The following is a 23,196-nucleotide window of genomic DNA, read 5'->3' on the forward strand; positions in this document are numbered from 1 at the left end:
AATAAAAGTATGTGTTTGTGGGAGAAAGGAATTGGCAAAACGATCAGGGAAAGAGAAGGTCCGCAAAATAACAATTCACTTAGGGTATATTACACTAACAGTAGAAGTCTAAGAAATAAAATTAACGAATTAAATGCTCTTGTCTGCACAGAAAAAATAGATATTATTGCACTTACCGAAACGTGGATGAATGTAGAAAATAGAGAACTATTAGCTGAATATCAAATATATGGATTTAAACTATTTCACACAGATAGATATATTAGACGAGGAGGTGGAGTAGCCATATATGTTAGGGACAATTTGAAATGTAGTCTCAAAGAGGGAATCAAAACAGAGCCACACACAGAAACTATTTGGATTGAATTAAACGAAAAAGCTAATAATATTATAATAGGAGTAATATATAGGCCACCAAATTTAGACAGAATGGAAGCAAAGCATCTATGGGATGAAATATCTAGAGCATCTAGATCTAACAGTATTTATGTCATGGGTGACTTTAATTTTAGCGGAATAAACTGGTTGAACAAAACAGGGAATAGTGAAGCAGAAGATTTTCTAGAATTAATTGACGATTGCTTTCTTACGCAACACATTAAGGAACCAACACGGGAAAATAATATTTTAGATTTAGTGTTAACTAACAGGGAAACGCAAATTAATGACATCGAAATAGGGAGTGAGCTAGGGAGCAGTGATCACAAAGAAATCAGATTTAGCATAGAATGGAATAGACCAGTAGGAGAAAATTCTGTTAAAGTGCCAGATTTTCGAAAAGCTGATTTTAATAGCCTAAGAAATTTTTTGGGTCAAATTGATTGGAAAGTCTTGGGTATGGGGTGTGGGCCGGTCTTGGAGCGAGACATGAACCCAGCGATAGGTGACTTAAATGGGGATTTCGATGTGGATTCAATATATAACTTATTTAAGAATATTCTAAACAAAGCACAGGAACGTAGTATACCATACAAATTGAATAGATCGAATACTAATGACCCAAAGTGGATAACAAAGAATTTGAAGAACCTTATAGGTAAAAAGAGAGCTTGGTACAAAAGGATTAAAAATGGGGAGGTCACTTTAGAACAGGAATTCGTACAACTGGTTAGAAATGTTAAAAAAGAGATAAGGAAAGCAAAAAGAAACTATGAAGTTCGCATAGCAGGGCAAGCAAAGACAAATCCTAAAGGGTTTTTTCAGTTATATCGTACTAAGACTAGGGAAAGGATAGGTCCATTAAAAACTGAGACAGGTCAAATAACAGATAGTGATGAAGAGATGAGTAGTATTTTTAATAAATATTTTGTATCTGTATTTACTAAAGAGGAACTTAACAATATGCCTTCAGCCGAACAAGTCTATGTGGGTGGGGACGAGGACAGGTTGACGAGTTTAGCAGTTACCAGGGAGGATGTTCTTAAACAAATAATAAAACTCAAACCAAACAAATCCCCAGGGCCGGATGAAGTGTTTGCTAGGGTGCTTAAAGAATGCAAAGAGGAGCTTTGTGACCCACTGTCAACCATATTTAATAAATCAATAGAGTCAGGCAGAGTGCCAGAGTTTTGGAAAGTTGCTAATGTGATACCAGTTTTTAAGAAAGGAGATAGATCACTTGCGTCTAACTATCGACCAATTAGCCTAACGTCTATTGTGGGAAAGTTACTCGAATCTATAATAGCAAATAAAATTCGTCTTCATCTTGAAAAACATAAATTAATAATTGAGTCGCAACATGGTTTTATAAATGGCCGTTCATGTTTAACAAATTTGTTATCTTTTTATTCTAGCATTGTTGAGGCAGTTGATAGTGGTAAGGATTGCGATGTTGTATACCTTGACTTTAGCAAAGCTTTTGATACAGTGCCACATGAAAGACTGATTAAAAAAATAGAGTCTCATGGTATTGGGGGTGCTATATTAAGCTGGATTAGGGCATGGCTATACCAAAGGAAACAGAGAGTTAGTATAAATGGAATCAAGTCAGAGTGGGAAAATGTTGTAAGTGGAGTGCCTCAAGGCTCTGTCCTGGGACCTCTGTTGTTTATAATATATATAAATGATTTAGATTCAGGTTTGAGTAGCAACATTTGCAAATTTGCCGATGATACGAAAATCGGTAGGGAAATTAATTCGGAGGAGGACTCACTATCACTTCAAGTTGATCTAGATAGGGTTTTGAAATGGTCAAAGGATTGGCAGATGCAGTTTAATGCTGATAAATGTAAAGTTCTGAGGTTAGGTAATGATGATAGAGTTACAAGATACGAGCTAGATGGTGTTGTGATTGCGAAGTCGGATTGCGAAAGGGATCTGGGAGTTATGATTAGTAAGAATTTAAAACAAAAGGATCAATGCATAAATGTTCGTAATAAGGCAAATCGGACACTTGGATTTATTAATCGCAGCGTTAGTAACAAGACACCTGGTGTGGTTCTCAAGCTATATCTTGCTCTAGTTAGGCCCCATTTAGATTATGCAGTTCAGTTTTGGTCGCCATATTATAGAATGGATATAAATTCACTTGAACGTGTCCAGCGTAGGATGACTAAGTTAATTCCCCAAATTAGAAATCTTTCATATGAAGAAAGATTAACAAAGCTTAAGTTGCATTCACTGGAAAGGCGAAGAGTTAGGGGTGACATGATAGAGGTTTACAAGTGGATGAATGGACATAACCGGGGGGATATTAATAGGGTATTAAAAGTATCAACACAGGACAGAACACGAAACAATGGATATAAATTGGATAAGTTTAGATTTAGGAAAGACTTGGGTAAATACTGGTTCAGTAACAGGGTTGTTGATTTGTGGAACCAATTGCCGCGTAACATTGTGGAGGTGGGGTCCCTCGATTGTTTCAAGCACGGGTTGGACAAGTATATGAGTGGGATTGGGTGGTTATAGAATAGGAGCTGCCTCGTATGGGCCAATAGGCCTTCTGCAGTTACCTTTGTTCTTATGTTCTTATGTTCTTATTAATATCCCCCTTGTTATGTCCATTCACCCACTTGTAAACCTCTATCATGTCGCCCCTAACTCTTCGCCTTTCCAGTGAATGCAACTTAAGCTTTGTTAATCTTTCTTCATATGAAAGATTTCTAATTTGGGGAATTTGAACTACTTCGACCCTCACTATCTACCTGACTGCATTTATACTAATCCTTCACTGGTCATTGGGACCTTAATGCTCGGCACACAAGCCTTGGGACAGTGGGTAGTATTAATGCTAATGGGGTCAAGTGGTTACAGTTTCTACAAGATCATCCAGATACCTGTCTCTTGGGAAACAATGAACCAACTCACATCAGGGGAGGACGGCTTGACTATGCCTTTATTGTAAACTCTCAGGGGTTTAGGGGGGGAGGTTGGGTTGTTCGGGAACTACTTAGTGACCACTTTGCCTGGAACGCTGAATTACCACTGGGGAAAAAAAACAAGTCCACTTTCAAAGGAAAAGGCTAAATATTAATAGAGATATGAAAAATTATTCTATTCAGAATATGGGAGATTGGTATCAACAATACACGCCGCTCTGCGTTGATAGTTTTTACGAGGATATGGTCGAGAACATAGAGAAATTAGTACAGAGGAAAAATAACGGGGGCAGGGGAAGCAAGACGCATGGACCTAAGAAATTTAAATATTCCAATGATCAGCAAGTTAAGGGGTGGTAGAGAATGCTACGGAGTGCACATAAAGAATGGTTAAAAATGGAATGAGGGAGGAAGAGAAAAATACAATGTTGGAAGTGGCTAGGGTATGCAGTCAGGTGAGAAAGGAGGCGCGGGACAGATACTGGCAAGACTTTGCTCAGTCCATTGTTAATCCTAAAAATTTTAAAGACATATGGAGAGCAGTAAATGAAATCAGGAGTTGTAAGACCAAAATAGAATAGGAGCTGCGTCGTATGGGCCAATAGGCCTTCTGCAGTTACCTTTGTTCTTATGTTCTTATGTTCTTATTAATATCCCCCTTGTTATGTCCATTCACCCACTTGTAAACCTCTATCATGTCGCCCCTAACTCTTCGCCTTTCCAGTGAATGGAAAGCACTCATTTCCAGTGAATGGAAATCTGCTCACTCAGATCCAGGGAAGGTTGCTATTGAGTTAGTAGATAAATGAGCTAGTGCTGCTGGAATGGAGTCCTTACCTGAAGACACGAGAGTCACCATTGAGTCATGGGAAAATATTAGAAATGGAGTAACTTTATGTGCCTTACATACAAGATCTGTAACATGCACTGAGATAACTCACGATGAGGTACTGGATGCTATAAAAAGTGGCAGTTCTACTGCTCCGGGGAAAGATGGAGTAACGTATGACATTCTTAATTATTTAGCCGGTATGAAACCTAGTCCCTTACTTGATTTGTTTAATATGAGTTATAAAGAGGGAAAGTTACCAAGAAAATGGAAAGAGGCTGTCATCATTCCTGTCCCTATGTCAGACGGAGGATACAGGCCTGTCTCCTTAATATCCTGCTTTTGTAAAATGATGGAAAGGATTTTGATAAATAGGCTACTCTACCTTGTAGGTGATAACATGTCCAGTAATCTCTTTGGTTTTATCAAAGGCAAAAGTACTGCGGATTGTCTCTTAAAGTGTTTGTCTAATGTGGATGACAATTGTAGAGTTTTTGTTGATCTGCAAGGAGCATTTGATAAAGTCAAATCTAAAGTCAATTTGATCTACAAGGCAGAAAAGGTCAGGTGTATTACCAGGGATACATGTCTGAGGAACGGATGTTTCAGTTAGGTACCCCCCAAGGGGGAGTTTTAAGTCCCTCCTTATTCAATGTATTAATGAACAGATTAACATCAGAGATGTATCCTACAGGGGTCACGACGATCATATATGCTGATGACATTCTTATACAAGGTACTTCTGGGAACAAAATACAAACTGCTCTTAACATACTTGGTACAACCTGTCACAAGTTAGGCTTAGTTATAAATGCAGACAAAACCAAATATGAGTATAGGAAACGAAGAAATATAACACTTAATCTAAATGGTGTGGAACTGAGCCGTGTTCAGAAGTACAAGTATCTGGGCATGTATGTTGGATACACATGTGAGTGTAAAAATGTTGAATTAAATCATATCAGCACCTTATGTAAAGCCTGTCTGCATCCTCTAAAACCACTGGCCCTTTCTGGTAAAGGTGTTGGGGTACCCATCTTGCGGATGTTATACATAAGCCCTGTTCGGGCCCTGATAGACTACGCAACACCCATATTGTCTTACACAGGCCAAGGCAGAATTAAAAAAATAGAGCTGATACAGAACGATGCTATGAGGATTATTCTTGGATGTCAAAGAAATGCAATGATTGAAATAATGAGAATTGAATTAAATTTATAGAGTGTGCATGATAGAGTCCGTGACATTAACACTAGAGTATCTATTCATTTCATGCGGAGAGAAGGAGGGGATGACCTGTTTCAGAGTGTTCAGACCTGCTTGAGTGACGTACACACTTCCAGGAAACTGAGGGAGACACGCTACACGAGGGAATTAGCTCATTACCTCAGGGAATACGATGTACTTGATTGCTGTAAACCCTCTCACCAGTGTAATAGGTCTGCTCCCTGGAAAGTACAGAAAATAGACGTCGAAATTGTACCCCTCAAGGTGAAAAAGATTCATCATGTACCGGGACAATTACGGTGTTTGTATGGAAGCATGATATCCCGGTTACCAAGAGGCAACAGTTTACATGAATATTGTGACGGGTCGGTGGCGGAGGGTGGCAGGGCAGGGTGTGGTGTCCTAATAAGAGAATATACCGAGTTTGGGACTATGGACAGGATAATTGAACTTCGACTTAGTAATTATATATCATCCACACAAGCTGAACTGCAGGCCATTCTGGCGTGTTTGGAGGAAGTGTGTCATGACGACAAAAATGTTTTTGAATTTGTCGATAGCCTAGGAGGACTTGATTCCTTAAACAGTCGAAACCCAGTCTTCATGTCCATAGTTGAGGATTGTAAGAAAAGGATAACTGAGATACAGCTGAAAGGTCATAGTGTGAAATTCATGTGGATTCCATCTCATGTTGGAATAGTGCTCAACGAAGTGACGGATGACTTGGCCAAACGTGCCTCATCAAAACCACAAGTTGACATTGAATGTGAATTCACAATGAGACAAATCAGAAGCAAAATCAGAAATATTTAGGCACAGGCAGAAGTGGAGAGAAGTATAATGTATGAGAGAAGTCAAACCATGCAACACTACATGAATGTGAGTCAAAACCCCCATTTCACTTATGGTAAAAGGAGAAATGCTTGGAATGACTCTGTGAACATGCGGCTCAGGCTTGGGTACAAATATTACTGGGAATATGGGATAGGTGTTCATGATAATGACACAAAGTGCAAACTATGTGGTATGTTAAGGTCTCACACCCTTGCCCATTATATTCTTGATTGTCCGTTGATTAATGTATATAGAAACACTGAGATAAGGACTGTTCCTGAACAAATAGCGTGGATGTGTCACAACTGAAAGGTTGACGATATTCTTGGGAGATATAAGAATTTTGCACCAAGACTGAAATTTTTTGTTGAATTGTCTGCATGTCTCTTGCAAATTGTCTATACAGTATACTTAGGCCATAAAGGTATTTATGTACGTCTGGTACAATACTACTTGTGTAAAGGAGGAAATGTCGATGTTTATCTCACAGAATGTTTGGTAATACGTTTATTGTTTCTGATGTGTGTATATGTATGTATTAACACGATATACTGAACGGGGTGAGAATAGCTTGAGTTACCTCATCCCTTTGTGTGCATTTTACCTCAATAAACTTATTTCAATTTCACAATAACCCTCCCTAAAAATTCACCACAATAACCCTCATTGTAGTAAAATCACAATGGCATCATATATCAATGGAAATAGTTTTGGGGTAATGTAGTGACTTATGGAGTTCAAGTCACTCCATTGTCTCAAAATGATATTCATTGATATATCTCGTCATTGTGATTTCATTGTGATCTGAGACTATTGTAAGAGTGTGAACGTCATTACCGAAGGTCAGAGTGTGGTCGGGTTGGCTGTAAAACCCTGGTTGGGCTCCGGTATGGGGCCTCAAGAACCTTTCTTTAAATTCATTAGAGTTTTGGCTTGGTCGACTTATCTTTCGTAATAATCTTTCTCAACATAGTATGTGTTATTGCAACCCGTTTCTTTGTTATTGAATAAGAAATAATACTTTTTCCATACGAAATATTACGAGAAAAACCTTATTATAAGGAACCCTGTTGCAGCTCCTTGTGTCTACTTATTAATTGATTTCCTTTGTTTGGAATTTATATTAAAAGGATAAAAAAAGAAAAAGGAAGAGGTCTACATGAAATGAGCTCGAGCTGACGACCGTCCGGCCACCAGCGGCAGACCCCACTCTGAGGCCGTGACTCTTCCTAATTAGTCAAGACTCACTAAATATTATATAGACCTTCACCTCAAGTGACCCCGAGAGACCATGTATACGCTTTAATTCTCAGTGACACCAAGAACATTCATCTGAAGGAAGTGATAACCTTACAGGAGTGAAAACTGCCCTCATGGTAATTAACAGAGAAATCTTAATACAAAACTCCTGTTATGGTAAGAATGAAAGTGATCACTCGTGACACGACTGTTTTGACCTCTGGGTCATCAGATGTCACCCGTGTGTGTATTTACTTATATTACCATTAATCAAATCAGTCATAAACGTTGTAGATATCTCGTGGACAGTAATTGTCATAAGCGACGTGTTCACATAGTCATGTATACAGTGGAGCTGATTGTCTGACAACCAAGCGATCTTGTATATTGTACTTACCTAGTTGTAATTGTGGGGAGGGGGGGGGGGGTTGAACATATGCTCTTAAGTCCCACATCTCAACTGTCAGTCAACTGATTCACATGATTCTGGGCCTATTGGACTCCATAATATCTACATTTGTAACTGTAAGGAGTCTGCCTTCATAACATAATTCCAAATGCATTCCATTTGTAAATTATCCATGCAAATAATTTATCTTAATAATCCACGAAAATAGCCCTCCACAATTATTCACAAAAATCATATTCCATTTTAATTCACCAAAAAAACGTTTTGTAATAATTCCTACACAATACCTGTAAATAATAATCCTTCACAATAAATGACCATAATAATTATTCATAATTACCATCAATAATTATCTACTACAATATACGTACCTAATAATCCACAACAATAACCCTCTGAATTAGTCAACCATAATAGCCCTCCACAATATTCACAAAAATAACTCTCCAGATATAAGCCAAAATAATAACCGTCAATATTAATTCTGAACAATCACACTTTTTAATAATCCAGCACTATAGCCTTCATTAATAACCTACCAAAGTAATCCTTCATAATAAGCCTAAAAAAACCTACAGGAGAATAATCCTTCATGATAATCCATCACAATAACCTTCCATAGGAGTGCACCACAATACCTCTCCATAGTAATCTTCAACAGTAACTTTTCCTAATAAGCCTCACGAATTACCCTCTATAATAATCCACCAAAATTTTTCCTCATAATTATTCATCCCTATGCAATATATATTAATCCTCTTAATAATCATCCACAATAACTCACAATAATAACCATCTGCAATAACTCACAATAATAATTTCTTACAATAACCTCCTTCATGATATTTCACAATAACTCTCCTTATTAATTTACCAAAATACCCATCAACATTAATCCCTCACAATAACTCTCCACATTAAATCCCCATATTAGCCCTTCCTAATAAGTCACCACAATAACCCTCATTGTAGTAAAATCACAATGGCATCATATATCAATGGAAATAATTTTGTGGTAATTTAGTGACATGTGGAGTTCAAGTCACTCTATTGTCACAAAATTATATTCGTTGATATATCTCGTCAATGTGTTTTCATTGTGATCTGAGTCTATTGTATGAGTGTGAACGTCATTACCGAAGGTCAGAGTGTGGTCGGGTTGGCCGTAAAACCCTGGTTGGATTCTTGTTTGGGGCCTCCAGAACCTTTGTCTAAATTCAGTTGAGTTCTGGCTTGGTCGACTTATCTTTCGAAATTATCTTTCTCAACATCAGTATGTGTTATTACAACCCGTTTCTTTGTTATTGAATAACAAAAAATACTTTTTCCATACGAAATATTATGAGAAAAACCTTATTACATGAAACCCTGTTGCAGCTCCGTGTGTCTACTTATTAATTGATTTGCTTTGTTTGGAATTTATATTAATAAGATGAAAAAAGGAAAAGGAAGAGGTCTACATGATATGGACTCGAGCTGACGACCGTCCGGCCACCGGTGGCAGACCCCACTCTGAGGCCGTGACTCTTCCTAATTAGTCAAGACTCACTAAATATTATATAGACCTTCACCTCAAGTGACCCCGAGAGACCATGTATACGCTTTAATTTTCAGTGACACCAAGAACATTCATCTGAAGGAAGTGATAACCTTACAGGAGTGAAAACTGCCCTCATGGTACTTAACAGACAAATCTTAATACAACACTCCTGTTATGGTAGGAATTAAAGTGATCACACGTGACACGACTGTCATGACCTCTGGGTCATCGGAGGTCACCCGTGTGAGTGTTTACTTATATTACCATTAATCAACATTGGAAGGATTTACTTTTTTATTAAGAAAGCAGTAATAAACGTTGTAGATATCTCGTGGACAGTAATTGTCATACAGCCACGTGATCACATAGTCATGTATACAGTGGAGCTGCTTGACTGACAACCAAGCGGTCTTGTATATTATACTTACCTAGTTGTCATTGTGGGGGGATTGAGCATCTGGTCTTTAGTCCCGCATCTCAACTGTCATTCAACTGACTCACATGATTCTGGGCCTATTGGGTTCCATAATATCTACATTTGTAACTGTATGGAGTCTGCCTCCATAACATAACTTCCAAATGCATTCCATTGGTAAATAATCCACGCAAATAATTTATCCTAATTATCCACAAAAATATCCCTCCACAATAATCCACAAAAATAATACTCCATATTAATTCACCAAAATAACGTTTCGTAATAATCCAACACAATAACGTTTTGTAATAATCAAACACAATAACGTTTTGTAATAATCCAACACAATAACTCTAAATAATAATCCAACAATATAACTCTCAATAATAATCCATCTCAATAACTCTAAATAATAATGCAATAAAATAACTCTAAATAATAATGCAATAAAATAACTCTAAATAATAATCCAACACAATAAAGCTAAAAATTAATCCTACACAACAAATGTTCATAATAATTATTCATAATAACCATCAATAATTATCTACTACAATAAACGTACCTAATAATCGACAACAATAACCCTCTGCAATAGTTAACCAAAATATCCCTCAACAATAATGACAAAAATAACTCTCCAGATATAAGCCAAAGTAATAACTGTCAATAATAATTCCCAACAATAACCCTTTTTAATAATCCAGCACTATAACCCTCAATAATAACCTACCAAAGAAATCCTTCATAATAAGCCTATAAAAACCTACAAGAGAATAATCTTCCATGATATTCCATCACAATAACCTTTCATAGGAATCCACCACAATACCTCTCCATAGTAATCTTCAACAGTAACCTTTCATAATACGCCTCAAGACTAAACCTCTATAATAATCCACCAAAATTTTTCCTCATAATTATTCATCCCAATAATATCCATATTATGGAATATAATAATCCTCTTAATAATCATCCACAATAACTCACCATAATAACCATCTACAATAACTCACAATAATCATTTCTTACAATAACCTCCTTCATGATATTTCACAATAACCCTCCATATTAATTCACCAAAATACCCATAACAATAATCCCTCACAATAACTCTATATAATTAGTCCCCACATTAACCCTTCCTAATAAGCCACTACAATAATCCTCTTTTATATTAAACCACAATAACCCTCCTTAATAATCTACAACAATAACTCTCGGAATTAATCCACCACAATAACCCTTCAAAATATTCTTCTGAAATAACCTTCTAAAAAATTACCACTAACACTATTAATAATATTTCACCACTTTAACTATCAAAATTATTTACTACAATAACCCTCACAGTCTTACCTGGGACGCGGTCGGGTCAAGAAGTACCTGCTCCGCGACTAGGGGTGAGTTTAGTGTTGGTGTTTAACTCAGTCTACACATAAGGAGACTGACTAGTATCAATCGCCTTCTACACATCTCCCCCCATGTTAGATACTGAGATGGAGACTCAGTCTCCAGAAGAACTGGCTACTTCCCACGGCAATATTAACATGGACTCAAAAAGCAGCCAGTCAGTCGAGGAGGGTGAGTTTCAAAAAGTTCTAACTAGGCAACAGAAGAAACGGAGAAGACAGGATGTAAGGCGTAGTGTTGAAAGTGATAGTACTCATAACGCAAACGACAAGAGAATGAAGAACGACGCCGAGACTGATCAAACCAGTAGCGACGAACGGACAGAACTATGTCAGGAAGGTGTGGGTCAGCGGAGGTGGAGGCTTCTCTTCCCTTCCTCATTCACACTGGCCTATCATCACAAGCTGCTGTGGACAGTCAAACTTGGAAGAGAACACCGCAAGTTCGAGCCCCTGCTGAAGGAAGGTGTAAACAGACGTTACTTAACGGTAGGTTCTATGGAGGCAGTTGTGTTTCTTAGCCAGCAAGGATATGATGGAGTTGTTATGCAAATACTAGAGGGTAACGAGAAGCTGACGAAGGTAATTATCTACAAATACCCTCAGATTCTAGACCCCGAATTCATTCTCGACGACCAACGATTTGTGTGGGCGAAGCGTCACCTTATTAAAGGTGAAGCTAGGAATCAGGTGGTGGCTCTAGTGAGAGGGGAAGTTCCCGAGAGAGTGTTCATCACCGGGGCTGGCTACAGGCATGTAGCAAAGTATGTGGAAGAGCCCATAATATGCCTGAAATGCTGCAGATGGGGGCATAAATCCTGGAGCTGTCAACATGATCCACGATGTCGTTTCTGCGGAAAGTCTCACCTCTCTAATGTGTGTAGAAACAGACTTAATCTGGGTGAGAAAATAGTTCCCAGATGCTGCAACTGTGGAGGTGGTCACAATGCCAGCTCGGCTGTGTGTAGCAAGAGGCCGAGTATGGATGTTCCCCGACCGGTGAATGTTACAGAGCAAGCAAGAGCTCTTACCCAGACACCGGGAGCACAGCAAAACAGTCTGCCCTAAACAGCGCCAGTGAACCGGACGAATGCGTGGGTAAGTATTATAGACTGTGGGTTGGTTGGTGTTGTCGTCGTTGATCCTTCTCTACGGACAACCCAACCCACAACTCGGTAGAGTGCTTATACTAGGAGATCACCCTTGGCGCTTCTGGCTCTTGGAGAGGGGCTCAACGTCACACGTTTAGGGGATGCGGCTCCAACACTTAGCCTCGTTGTCACGTGCACACACCCACTCGAGCCGCTGTGACTCCCCACTCTCTCCTTATGAGATATGATCTCCTCAATCCCCTATGACTTACTAGTATTACCTCCTACCCTGTCCACAGCAGTGGTTCTTGGTTCTTTCTCTCTCTCTCTCCTTCTTTACTACCTCCTGGGAAGCCTCACTAGGACAAGGGCAAACACCAGTAAATTGTGACACATTTACTGGACAAAGCACATACACGATACATACACACATATAATAATAATGAATCCTATACTCTATAATATCACAATCAGGTTGCACTCCAACACCATCAGAACTCTATTATCAGCTTATCAAGTGGTATCCTATCTCCTGGTTCGCCACCTGATACTATCAACCTCCTCAAGTTGATCAAGCCTACATACACTGTTGCACCATCAGCAAGCTAACATACACATATAGAAAATCAGCATTTGAATGCAATAACATATACCAGTACAGATGTTCATTGATACTTCAGTATAAAAAAACTCCTTGACATAGGAATGCCAACAGTCACTCACCTCTCACTGCGTCTTGCACGCTAATGACAACCAAACACTATCAACTCCCTATAAGTAATCCACCAGAACTTCCCCTTCCACCTCTGGAAGTTCACTACCCTAATATCTTTAGGTTCTGCCGGGCTTCACTACCAGGATCCTCTGCAGCTCCTCCAGGCTGCTATCATGAAGTTTCCTTGTGCAACTACGGTGCTTCACCCTTCTGTTAGGTTCTTCCACAGCTCTCTTGGCTGCTACACCACCTCTACAGAAGCACGTGACACTCCTCTTCACTGCTGCTTCTCCTCACAGCTCGAGGTCCTCTGCTCCACTACCTTGGAGTCTCATCAGCTACATCATCTGCTGGCTTCGAAGTTCTCAGCAACTTCTTCCCCAAAGACAAACCTGCAACCCATCGACGTTCCAATAAAATGTTCCCCTTTAACACATAAACAAAAATAACCACACAATATGCTTGCCTCAAACCTCTATCTGTCCTCTACATACAGTGAGAGTGGACTCCCCCGTTTTGGGCGGGTCCATACTCCACCTCGCCTGGCGGCGGTCCTCACTCGCTGGGAGGGTCTTCCTCCATCCGGAGCCAGGCTCCCTCAGTCGTCCGCCAGCGCTCAGAGGGGGCGGACGTCGCTCCGTGTTCCTCCCTCTCCACTCTCTTATTTCAGGCTTTCTGCCTTATTAAAACATGTCTAACTTATAAATAAACATTGCTACTGTCGCTGGGCACACGACCAACTACAAGTGATCACTATGAACTGGCGTATATCGTGCTTACCACAGATTAATTGGTCGAGGGCGCTTTCCCTCTGACGGCGTCTGGTCAGGGCGCTCCCACGGCCCACAATAATGCCTCCGGGCGGCTTAATATTCACTAATTATCGTCCACGACTTGAGACCACACGTCCCCAGCTCGATTCCACAGCTGGCACGTCTGCACACTTCTCTTCTCTTAGAGATATATCACTAGGGGTTCCCTTCTGACGGGAGCTCAACGGAGCGCGGCTTCCCCCTGCGATGTCTGGCACTCAAGTGAGGTCAAGGTCCTCCGGAAGCGAGCCTCACGCCTCCAGCAAAATGTCCACATCTCCTAGCCCGTCATTTATCTATTTTCTTCTGCATTGCCCATAATCTCAAACTGTTATACATATCCAACCAGCCATTTTACATATGGGTTATCACCTCAATATTTGCTAGACCTTCTAGTTAGGTCAGGCTTGCTGAATAACTCTCAAGAAGGGAGACTCGTTTCTCCTGCAGGCTGAGATCATAACACTCCCCTCCCCTTATTTTTGAGAGTTATTCCAGTGGCAAAGCTCGGGATAATACATCCGCCACCACACTGTTTCTTTCTTCACCCCATATACTCTCTTAGGAGTCTACAATTAATTCGTTGCACCTTGCAACATCTGGCTCACAACTCTCCAGAAACACGATCTTCTCATAAACGATTTGACTTCTCTGGCACCTCTTGGCTAGGCTGTCCTCCTTGGACGCCTGCAATCCATTGGTCCACTCTACTTACTGTCTCCACCCTCCGTTTCCTCGTCTTCTTCTCTTCCCGTCCAGAGTCAGACATCTACTGTCTGTATCTCCTCTGTCGTCTTCACACTTCCATCTACTGCCATTATACTTTCGTCTCCTGTCATCATACGTCACTCCCTCGTCCTCACCGACGATCCTCCCTTTCGTCTCTTCATTTATCCGAGACATCCTGTTTGTCTTCCATCGAGTCCTCGGCTTTCTTCTACTCCTCCATGCTTGCATCATCATCCTCTTCTCACACCTCTCACCTCTATACAACTCCCTTTCTTCTCCTTCAACTCTTCTTCGTTCCTTAAAAGTTTCTTCGGGCACTGTACTACATCCAACAGCACTCGACCGTACATGTCGCTTTACCTCTCCTAGAGTGCTCGTAAGCATCTCTCCACACATACTGTCTCTTCTCCTTTCACTTTCTCGGTTACTACTCTTCTTCACTATCTTTTCTTCAGGTTTTCTGTGAAACATGTCAACTCCTGACACCTCAAACAACTTAACTCTACTATCCAGATGCCTCTGTGCTCGTGGACAACTTGACGTTCTACTTCCGTCCTCAGTCTGTCCACATCTTTCCTCATTCCTACTCAGTACAGTTGCATTCACCTTCCGACCCTTAATTTCAGCAGTCTGGGCTCTACTCAGGTCCGCTCTCTTCACAGTATTCCTCTTCGGCTGGGTCATCCTGACTTTTGACCTCACCGAGACTTCATTTTTCTGGGCTGGACCTTCATCAAACAGCCATGCTATATCTACGTCGATATCTTCTACCGGTTTAATCGACACTGTCTCATCTTCTCCAGCGTCTTCCTCGTCGGCCACCTCGGCCTTCGTCACTACCGAGACAGGGTTTTCAATGGCTTGGCGGTCTCCTGGCTCATCTTCTCGGATGTCAGTCAGGTTCACACTCTCAGGTGTCCCAACCGTGCCGTGGCCTTCTGGGCACTCCTCTGGCACAGTCTCCGCCATGACTCTTGTCAACACCTTTGTCCCGCACAAGTCATTCCCTAGGATCACTTGGACTCCTGGAATAGGTATGTCGGGGCATACTCCCAACATCACCTCCGCCGACACATATTCCGACCTTAGCTGGACAGTACATACGGGCATGTCACTCTCAGCCAATAACCCATATACTCTCATCTTACTCCTGCCAGCTAACCGTCGATCATTCCCAATCAGGCTTCTCGTAATCAAGCTCTGATTAGCTCCGGTATCTCTTAAGATACCAACTTCTACTTCAGGTTGGCTTCCTATTCTGATCCAACCTTTGCTCATGAACGGCCTATACCTCTCGTTCACTAAGTTCGCTCTCTGTGGTTTGTCTTGGAACACATTAGTATATTTACCTCGGGGGTCACACATGGCCAGGGTCACAACTCTCTTGCCCTGCCGACAATCTCGTATCACGTGACCCAATCCGTTACATTGGTAACATCTCATCTGGGAAAAGTCTCTTCTATATGTACCAGAGTAGCTCTGACTCTGCCCACTCGTATTGGAGTTCCTCGGGCCAGACGTACTACTCGTACTCTGTGGGGTTTTACTGGACTCTCGATTTCCAGGATAACGATTAGTTTCTCGTTTAGCTCCTCCATCTTCACTTTCAGATGAAGTGTGCGACCTACTCTTCTGAGTTTTAGGGTACTTACTTTTATCTGCCCATTTATCAAAATTTTTCTCACCCCAGACTCTTCTGGGTCTCTCATAATTTCTTCCTCCCCAGACTCCATTGGGTCTGCCATCGCTGCGTCTCGCCTCGCTTCTCACTCTGTTCTCCCTCAAGCTCTTGTACGCTTCAGTAATCATATCTGCCCTATCTGCGGCATCTTTCACCTCCTTTATCCCTGCTTCTTGGATCTTGAAATTTGTTTCGGGATGCATCATCTCCAAGAACTTCTCCATGACCATCAGTTGCTTCAGGTCAGCGTAAGATCCAACTCCAGCAGCCTCAATCCACTTCTGGAATCGTCTTTCCAGATCTCTTGCTGTCTCAGCAAACGTACACGCTCCAACTTTGATCATCTCTCTGAAACGCTTCCTATAAGCTTCTAGGGTTAGCTGAAACGAGCGCAATATGCTGCTCTTTACTGTGGCATAATCCTGGCACTCATCCAGTGACAATTGGGTGTATGCCTCCCTGGCTGCACCGGTCAATCTTAACTGGACCAGCTGGGCCCATTCCTCCTGTGGCCACTCCTTGATACTGGCTACTTTCTCAAAATGCTCGAAGAAGCTCTCTGCCTCTTCGGGCACAAACAAGGGAATGTCCTTCTCCCTAACCCTAACATCTGGTGGGTGTGATACCTGGGTGGTGCTCTCTGGCAACCCATGTTCAATCCTTTGCTCAGCCAAGGTTCTGTTCGCTTCTATCTGCATTTGTTTTGTTCTCTCTTTTTCTTTTTCGACCTGGGCTTTTTCTTTTTCTTGTTCCAACTCCAGTTCCCTTACTCTGGTTTTCTCTTTTTCCACCTCTAGTCTTGCTTTCTCTTTTTCTTTCTCTTGTTCCAACTCCAGTTCCCTTATTCTGGTTTTCTCTTTTTCTACTTCCAGCCTGGTTTTTTCTTTTTCCTTCTCTGCTTCATTTTTCATCTGGAGTTCTAACTTCATCTTTTCCAGCTGGAACTGTCTCTCCTCACGCTGTTGTTGGATCTGGAGCTCTAACTGGAATCTCTCCAAGCTCCAATTTCGGCTACTCCTACTACTGCGGCTACTCTTGCTGCTCCTACTCGATCCCTGGGATCTCACGTCATCCTGCCCATCATCCTCCTTTCCACTTTCAGCTCCTTTTTGGGCTCCTTGCTCTGCCGCTTCATTTTTGGCTCTTAACTGCCTCAGGATCTCATCCTTCATCCCAGCTACTTTAGATGCTTTCAACCTAATGCCACATTTTTCTGCTATCTGTTTCAATTGATCCCTCGTGCAACCTTCCAAGTCCTCAGGCTTGCCTGACTCCACAAACGCTTGCACCTTATCCATCTTTGTCCTGCGAGTCTTCCCAAGAGAGAGTATACACCTGCGGTCACACAGTTTATCTCAGCCGGGGTGTACAAATCCACTCTTGGACAGGGTGTGGGTGTGTCAGTTCACTCTCCCGGACACAGGCCCCCAATTTTATTATAGACTGTGGGTTGGTTGGTGTTGTCGTCGTTGATCCTTCTCTACGGACAACCCAACCCACAACTCGGTAGAGTGCTTATACTAGGAGATCACCCTTGGCGCTTCTGGCTCTTGGAGAGGGGCTCAACGTCACACGTTTAGGGGATGCGGCTCCAACACTTAGCCTCGTTGTCACGTGCACACACCCACTCGAGCCGCTGTGACTCCCCACTCTCTCCTTATGAGATATGATCTCCTCAATCCCCTATGACTTACTAGTATTACCTCCTACCCTGTCCACAGCAGTGGTTCTTGGTTCTTTCTCTCTCTCTCTCCTTCTTTACTACCTCCTGGGAAGCCTCACTAGGACAAGGGCAAACACCAGTAAATTGTGACACATTTACTGGACAAAGCACATACACGATACATACACACATATAATAATAATGAATCCTATACTCTATAATATCACAATCAGGTTGCACTCCAACACCATCAGAACTCTATTATCAGCTTATCAAGTGGTATCCTATCTCCTGGTTCGCCACCTGATACTATCAACCTCCTCAAGTTGATCAAGCCTACATACACTGTTGCACCATCAGCAAGCTAACATACACATATAGAAAATCAGCATTTGAATGCAATAACATATACCAGTACAGATGTTCATTGATACTTCAGTATAAAAAAACTCCTTGACATAGGAATGCCAACAGTCACTCACCTCTCACTGCGTCTTGCACGCTAATGACAACCAAACACTATCAACTCCCTATAAGTAATCCACCAGAACTTCCCCTTCCACCTCTGGAAGTTCACTACCCTAATATCTTTAGGTTCTGCCGGGCTTCACTACCAGGATCCTCTGCAGCTCCTCCAGGCTGCTATCATGAAGTTTCCTTGTGCAACTACGGTGCTTCACCCTTCTGTTAGGTTCTTCCACAGCTCTCTTGGCTGCTACACCACCTCTACAGAAGCACGTGACACTCCTCTTCACTGCTGCTTCTCCTCACAGCTCGAGGTCCTCTGCTCCACTACCTTGGAGTCTCATCAGCTACATCATCTGCTGGCTTCGAAGTTCTCAGCAACTTCTTCCCCAAAGACAAACCTGCAACCCATCGACGTTCCAATAAAATGTTCCCCTTTAACACATAAACAAAAATAACCACACAATATGCTTGCCTCAAACCTCTATCTGTCCTCTACATACAGTGAGAGTGGACTCCCCCGTTTTGGGCGGGTCCATACTCCACCTCGCCTGGCGGCGGTCCTCACTCGCTGGGAGGGTCTTCCTCCATCCGGAGCCAGGCTCCCTCAGTCGTCCGCCAGCGCTCAGAGGGGGCGGACGTCGCTCCGTGTTCCTCCCTCTCCACTCTCTTATTTCAGGCTTTCTGCCTTATTAAAACATGTCTAACTTATAAATAAACATTGCTACTGTCGCTGGGCACACGACCAACTACAAGTGATCACTATGAACTGGCGTATATCGTGCTTACCACAGATTAATTGGTCGAGGGCGCTTTCCCTCTGACGGCGTCTGGTCAGGGCGCTCCCACGGCCCACAATAATGCCTCCGGGCGGCTTAATATTCACTAATTATCGTCCACGACTTGAGACCACACGTCCCCAGCTCGATTCCACAGCTGGCACGTCTGCACACTTCTCTTCTCTTAGAGATATATCACTAGGGGTTCCCTTCTGACGGGAGCTCAACGGAGCGCGGCTTCCCCCTGCGATGTCTGGCACTCAAGTGAGGTCAAGGTCCTCCGGAAGCGAGCCTCACGCCTCCAGCAAAATGTCCACATCTCCTAGCCCGTCATTTATCTATTTTCTTCTGCATTGCCCATAATCTCAAACTGTTATACATATCCAACCAGCCATTTTACATATGGGTTATCACCTCAATATTTGCTAGACCTTCTAGTTAGGTCAGGCTTGCTGAATAACTCTCAAGAAGGGAGACTCGTTTCTCCTGCAGGCTGAGATCATAACAAAGGGAGTCACCTTTACTTCATCAGGGTCAAGCAACATGCAGCCTCGCCAACACTCAGGACTCCGGCAGTGATAGTGTAACGGTGAGTGAAGTGGCTACTGTGGCTCAGAAAGAGGGCCATAATGATATGGTCAAGGAGGTTTGGGCTGAACTAAGAAAAGTTGGCGAGTTCCTCCGAAATCTTGAGCAAAGAATCGAATCCATCGAGGCCAAATTAAACGTTCAGGTGAAGGTCAAGGAAAGTCACAAAACAGTGAAGGAAAGTCAGGATATATTGTTTGAGGACAATAATGAAATATTGAGTGATGAAATGAAGGAAAGTGAAGTGTGTGTGAATGATGATAGTCGTAGTGAAAGGAAGAATCCTATAATTACACATAAAATGAAGGAATCATTTGGGCCAATAATGGACGTCACAGGACTGAAAAAATCTCTTGAGAAACGCAATGTTGCTTTTACTGGTGAACTTGGGAGGAGGTGGGAGATGTTATATGAGGTATGGCTATCATTTAGTGAACTTATTGGGGATGACTTAGAAAGTGAATTGTTTAATAATGGATTACCCTAGACTGAAAATGTTGTCATGGAATGTTAATGGTTTAAGAAACAGGGTTACAGATGTTCATTGTTATGTGATGGGAAATGATATTGATGTTGTAGCTCTCCAGGAGACAGGGGATAGGAATGAAGTCTTATTGAAATTAAATGGCTATAAAGGGTTTCACCTCTTCGTCGCAAATAACATCAGAGGTTACGTCGATTTATAAATTGGCAGATGCAGTTTAATGCTGATAAATGTAAAGTTCTGAGGCTAGTTAATGATGATAGAGTTACAAGATACGAACTAGATGGTGTTGAGATTGAGAAGTCGGAATGCGAAAGGGATCTGGGAGTTATGGTTAGTAAGAATTTAAAACAAAAGGATCAATGCATGAATGTTCATAATAAGGCAAATAGGACACTGGGATTTATTAATCGAAGCATTAGTAATAAGACACCTGGTGTGGTTCTTCAGCTCTATCTTGCTGTGGTTAGGCCCCATTTAGATAATGCAGTTCAGCTTTGGTCGCCGTACTATAGAATGGATATAAATTCACTTGAACGTGTCCAGCGTAGGATGACTAAGTTAATTCCCCAAATTAGAAATCTTTCATATAAAGAAAGAATAACAAAGCTTAAATACCATTCACTGGAAAGGCGAAGAGTTATTTATTACCATGATAGAGGTTTACAATGGATGAATGGACATAACATAGGGGATATTAATAGGGTATTAAAAGTATCAACACAAGACAGAGCACGAAACAATCGGAATAAATTGGATAAATTTAGATTTAGGAAAGACTTGGGTAAATACTGGTTCGGTAACGGGGTTATTGATTTGTGGAACCGCGGTTATCGATTACCGTGTAACGTGGTGGAGGTGGGGTCCCTCGATTGTTTTAAGCGCGGGTTGGACATGTATATGAGTGGGATTGGGTGGTTATAGATAGGAGCTGCCTCGTATGGGCCAATAGACTCTGTGACGGTAAAGCGTTGGTGTTCGGCTGTTTCAAAAGCTAGGGGCAGGGCCTCGTGACATTAAAGAAAAAAAAAGAGAATAAGCTGGAACTTTCGTCTGTGGTAAGGTAATGGGAAGACACACAAAACACAAGTAAATTTAACAATGAAATTTTAATTACGTTAGAAAAACAAGACAAAAATAAAATTAAGCATAAAATATACAAGGCAAGTCAACAAACAAAATAATAAGAATAATCACTGGCAAATGAAAAGTTACGTTAAGACAAGTGAGCTATAGCAAAATAAATAATAATGGAGCTGGAATATTGGCTTCGAGCTGCCACCTCCCTTAGTACACGAAAGCCAAGGCTTAGTCTACCAACGAGAGATGTCAACTGCAAGGAGCACTGGGATATTCTGACTACTCTGGGCCACTGCAGACCAGACATCAACTTGTGGCGGAGGGCGGAGGGTGCGACTGGACACCAGCCAATCAGCGACAGGCAGGCAATGGACAAGCAGTTTGCCGGTTTACGGTGGCGGTGGGTAGCAGGTGTGCCGGTGTGCTGGATACGTTTTGCTCTCTGGGCAAAACGTTTTGGAGATACTTGCTGGCCGTATCTTCTATATTATCTGTTGTTGTTACGTACTTTGAAGGGAAGAGCAGGCTCAATCTCTCTTGAAAGAGATTATCATCACAACTCTCCCCCGAAGCCTGCGGTTCTGGAAGAAGTACGTCGTCATGTGGTGGAGTAATAGGTGGAGTTGCTTCTACTTCATAAACCCTGGAGAGGGCGTCGGCTATGATATTGTCAGAACCCTTGATATAGCGAATCTCCAGGTTGAAATCTTGTAGATATAAAGCCCATCGTAGAAGACGCTGGTTAGTGATTTGGGCTTGATGTAAGAAGCGGAGAGGGTTGTGGTCTGAGAAGATGGTGGTAGACCTGGCACCTTGTAGGTATGGAGCAATGTGTTGGAGATTCAGGACAATGGATAGTAGCTCTTTTTCAATAGTGCTGTAGTTCCTCTGGTGGGGTTTCAATTTGTAGCTGTAGTAGCTGACAGGTAGAACCTCTTCGCCTCGTTGCTGCATCAGGACACCACCACCGCCGGTACCACTGGCGTCGACATGAAGGACGAAAGGCTTGGTGATATCTGGCGAGGCGAGAATGGGATTAGAACAGAGGAGGAATCTGAGTTGTTCGAAAGCAACGGTTTGCTGCATGGTCCAATTATACCGTTGCTTGGGACTGGTTAACATGATTAAAGGCGTGGCGACTGTACTGAAATTTCTCACAAACCTACGGTAGTAGGAGTCAAGACCAAGGAAGCGCAGGAGCTGCTTCCTGGTGGTAGGCTGTGGATAATGCTGGATGGCTTGAGTGTTTGAGTCTAACGGAGCTAGGCTGCTACTCCCAATTACATGACCCAGATAACGCACTTTACCTTTCCCGAAGGTGGACGTGACCAGGTTGATGGTGAGGCCGGCTGTCAGGAGCTTGGCGAACAGTCGTCGCAGCTGGAGCAGATGTTCACTCCAGGTGTTGGATGCTACGACGATATCATCCAAATAGGCGTACGTGTTATCCAAGCCCTGGATGACACGGTTGACAGCTCTCTGAAAGGTGGCCGGGGCATTACATAGTCCGAAAGGAAGGCGTTCATATCTGAAAAGTCCAAAAGGAGTGATAAAGGCAGATATTTCTTTGGCTCGCTCCGTTAAACACACTTGGTAATACTCCTTAAGCAAGTCCACCTGGGACAAGTACTGGGCATTACCAATGGCGTCAAGAATGTCATCTATCCTTGGCAAGGGGAATGCATCCTTGACAGTCACATTATTTAACTTACGATAGTCAGTGCACAGTCTCACCTTACCTTGGGGTTTTGGCACCAAGATACAGGGTGAGGCCCAGGGGGACTCACAAGGTGTAGCCAGTCCATGATCCAAGAGGTACTGCACCTCAGCACGCATGACTTCCTTCTTGCTAGGGCTGATTCGGTAGAAGGGTTGACGAAT

General features: G+C 42.2%; 1 protein-coding gene across 1 annotated transcript in view; it reads left to right on the forward strand.

Moving 5' to 3' along the window:
* Positions 1-23,196, forward strand: part of LOC138371721 (spindle assembly abnormal protein 6 homolog) — a 69,359-nt gene that overhangs the window by 8,298 nt on the left and 37,865 nt on the right. Inside the window, exons 3-4 of the mRNA XM_069336744.1 lie at positions 11,308-11,810; positions 19,696-19,995. Coding sequence (XP_069192845.1) covers positions 11,308-11,810; positions 19,696-19,995 — 803 coding nt within the window. The remainder of the gene's footprint in view (positions 1-11,307; positions 11,811-19,695; positions 19,996-23,196) is intronic.

The sequence above is a fragment of the Procambarus clarkii genome, chromosome 4 (genome assembly GCF_040958095.1).
Source record: "Procambarus clarkii isolate CNS0578487 chromosome 4, FALCON_Pclarkii_2.0, whole genome shotgun sequence".
NCBI classification, from domain to species: Eukaryota; Metazoa; Arthropoda; class Malacostraca; order Decapoda; family Cambaridae; genus Procambarus; species Procambarus clarkii.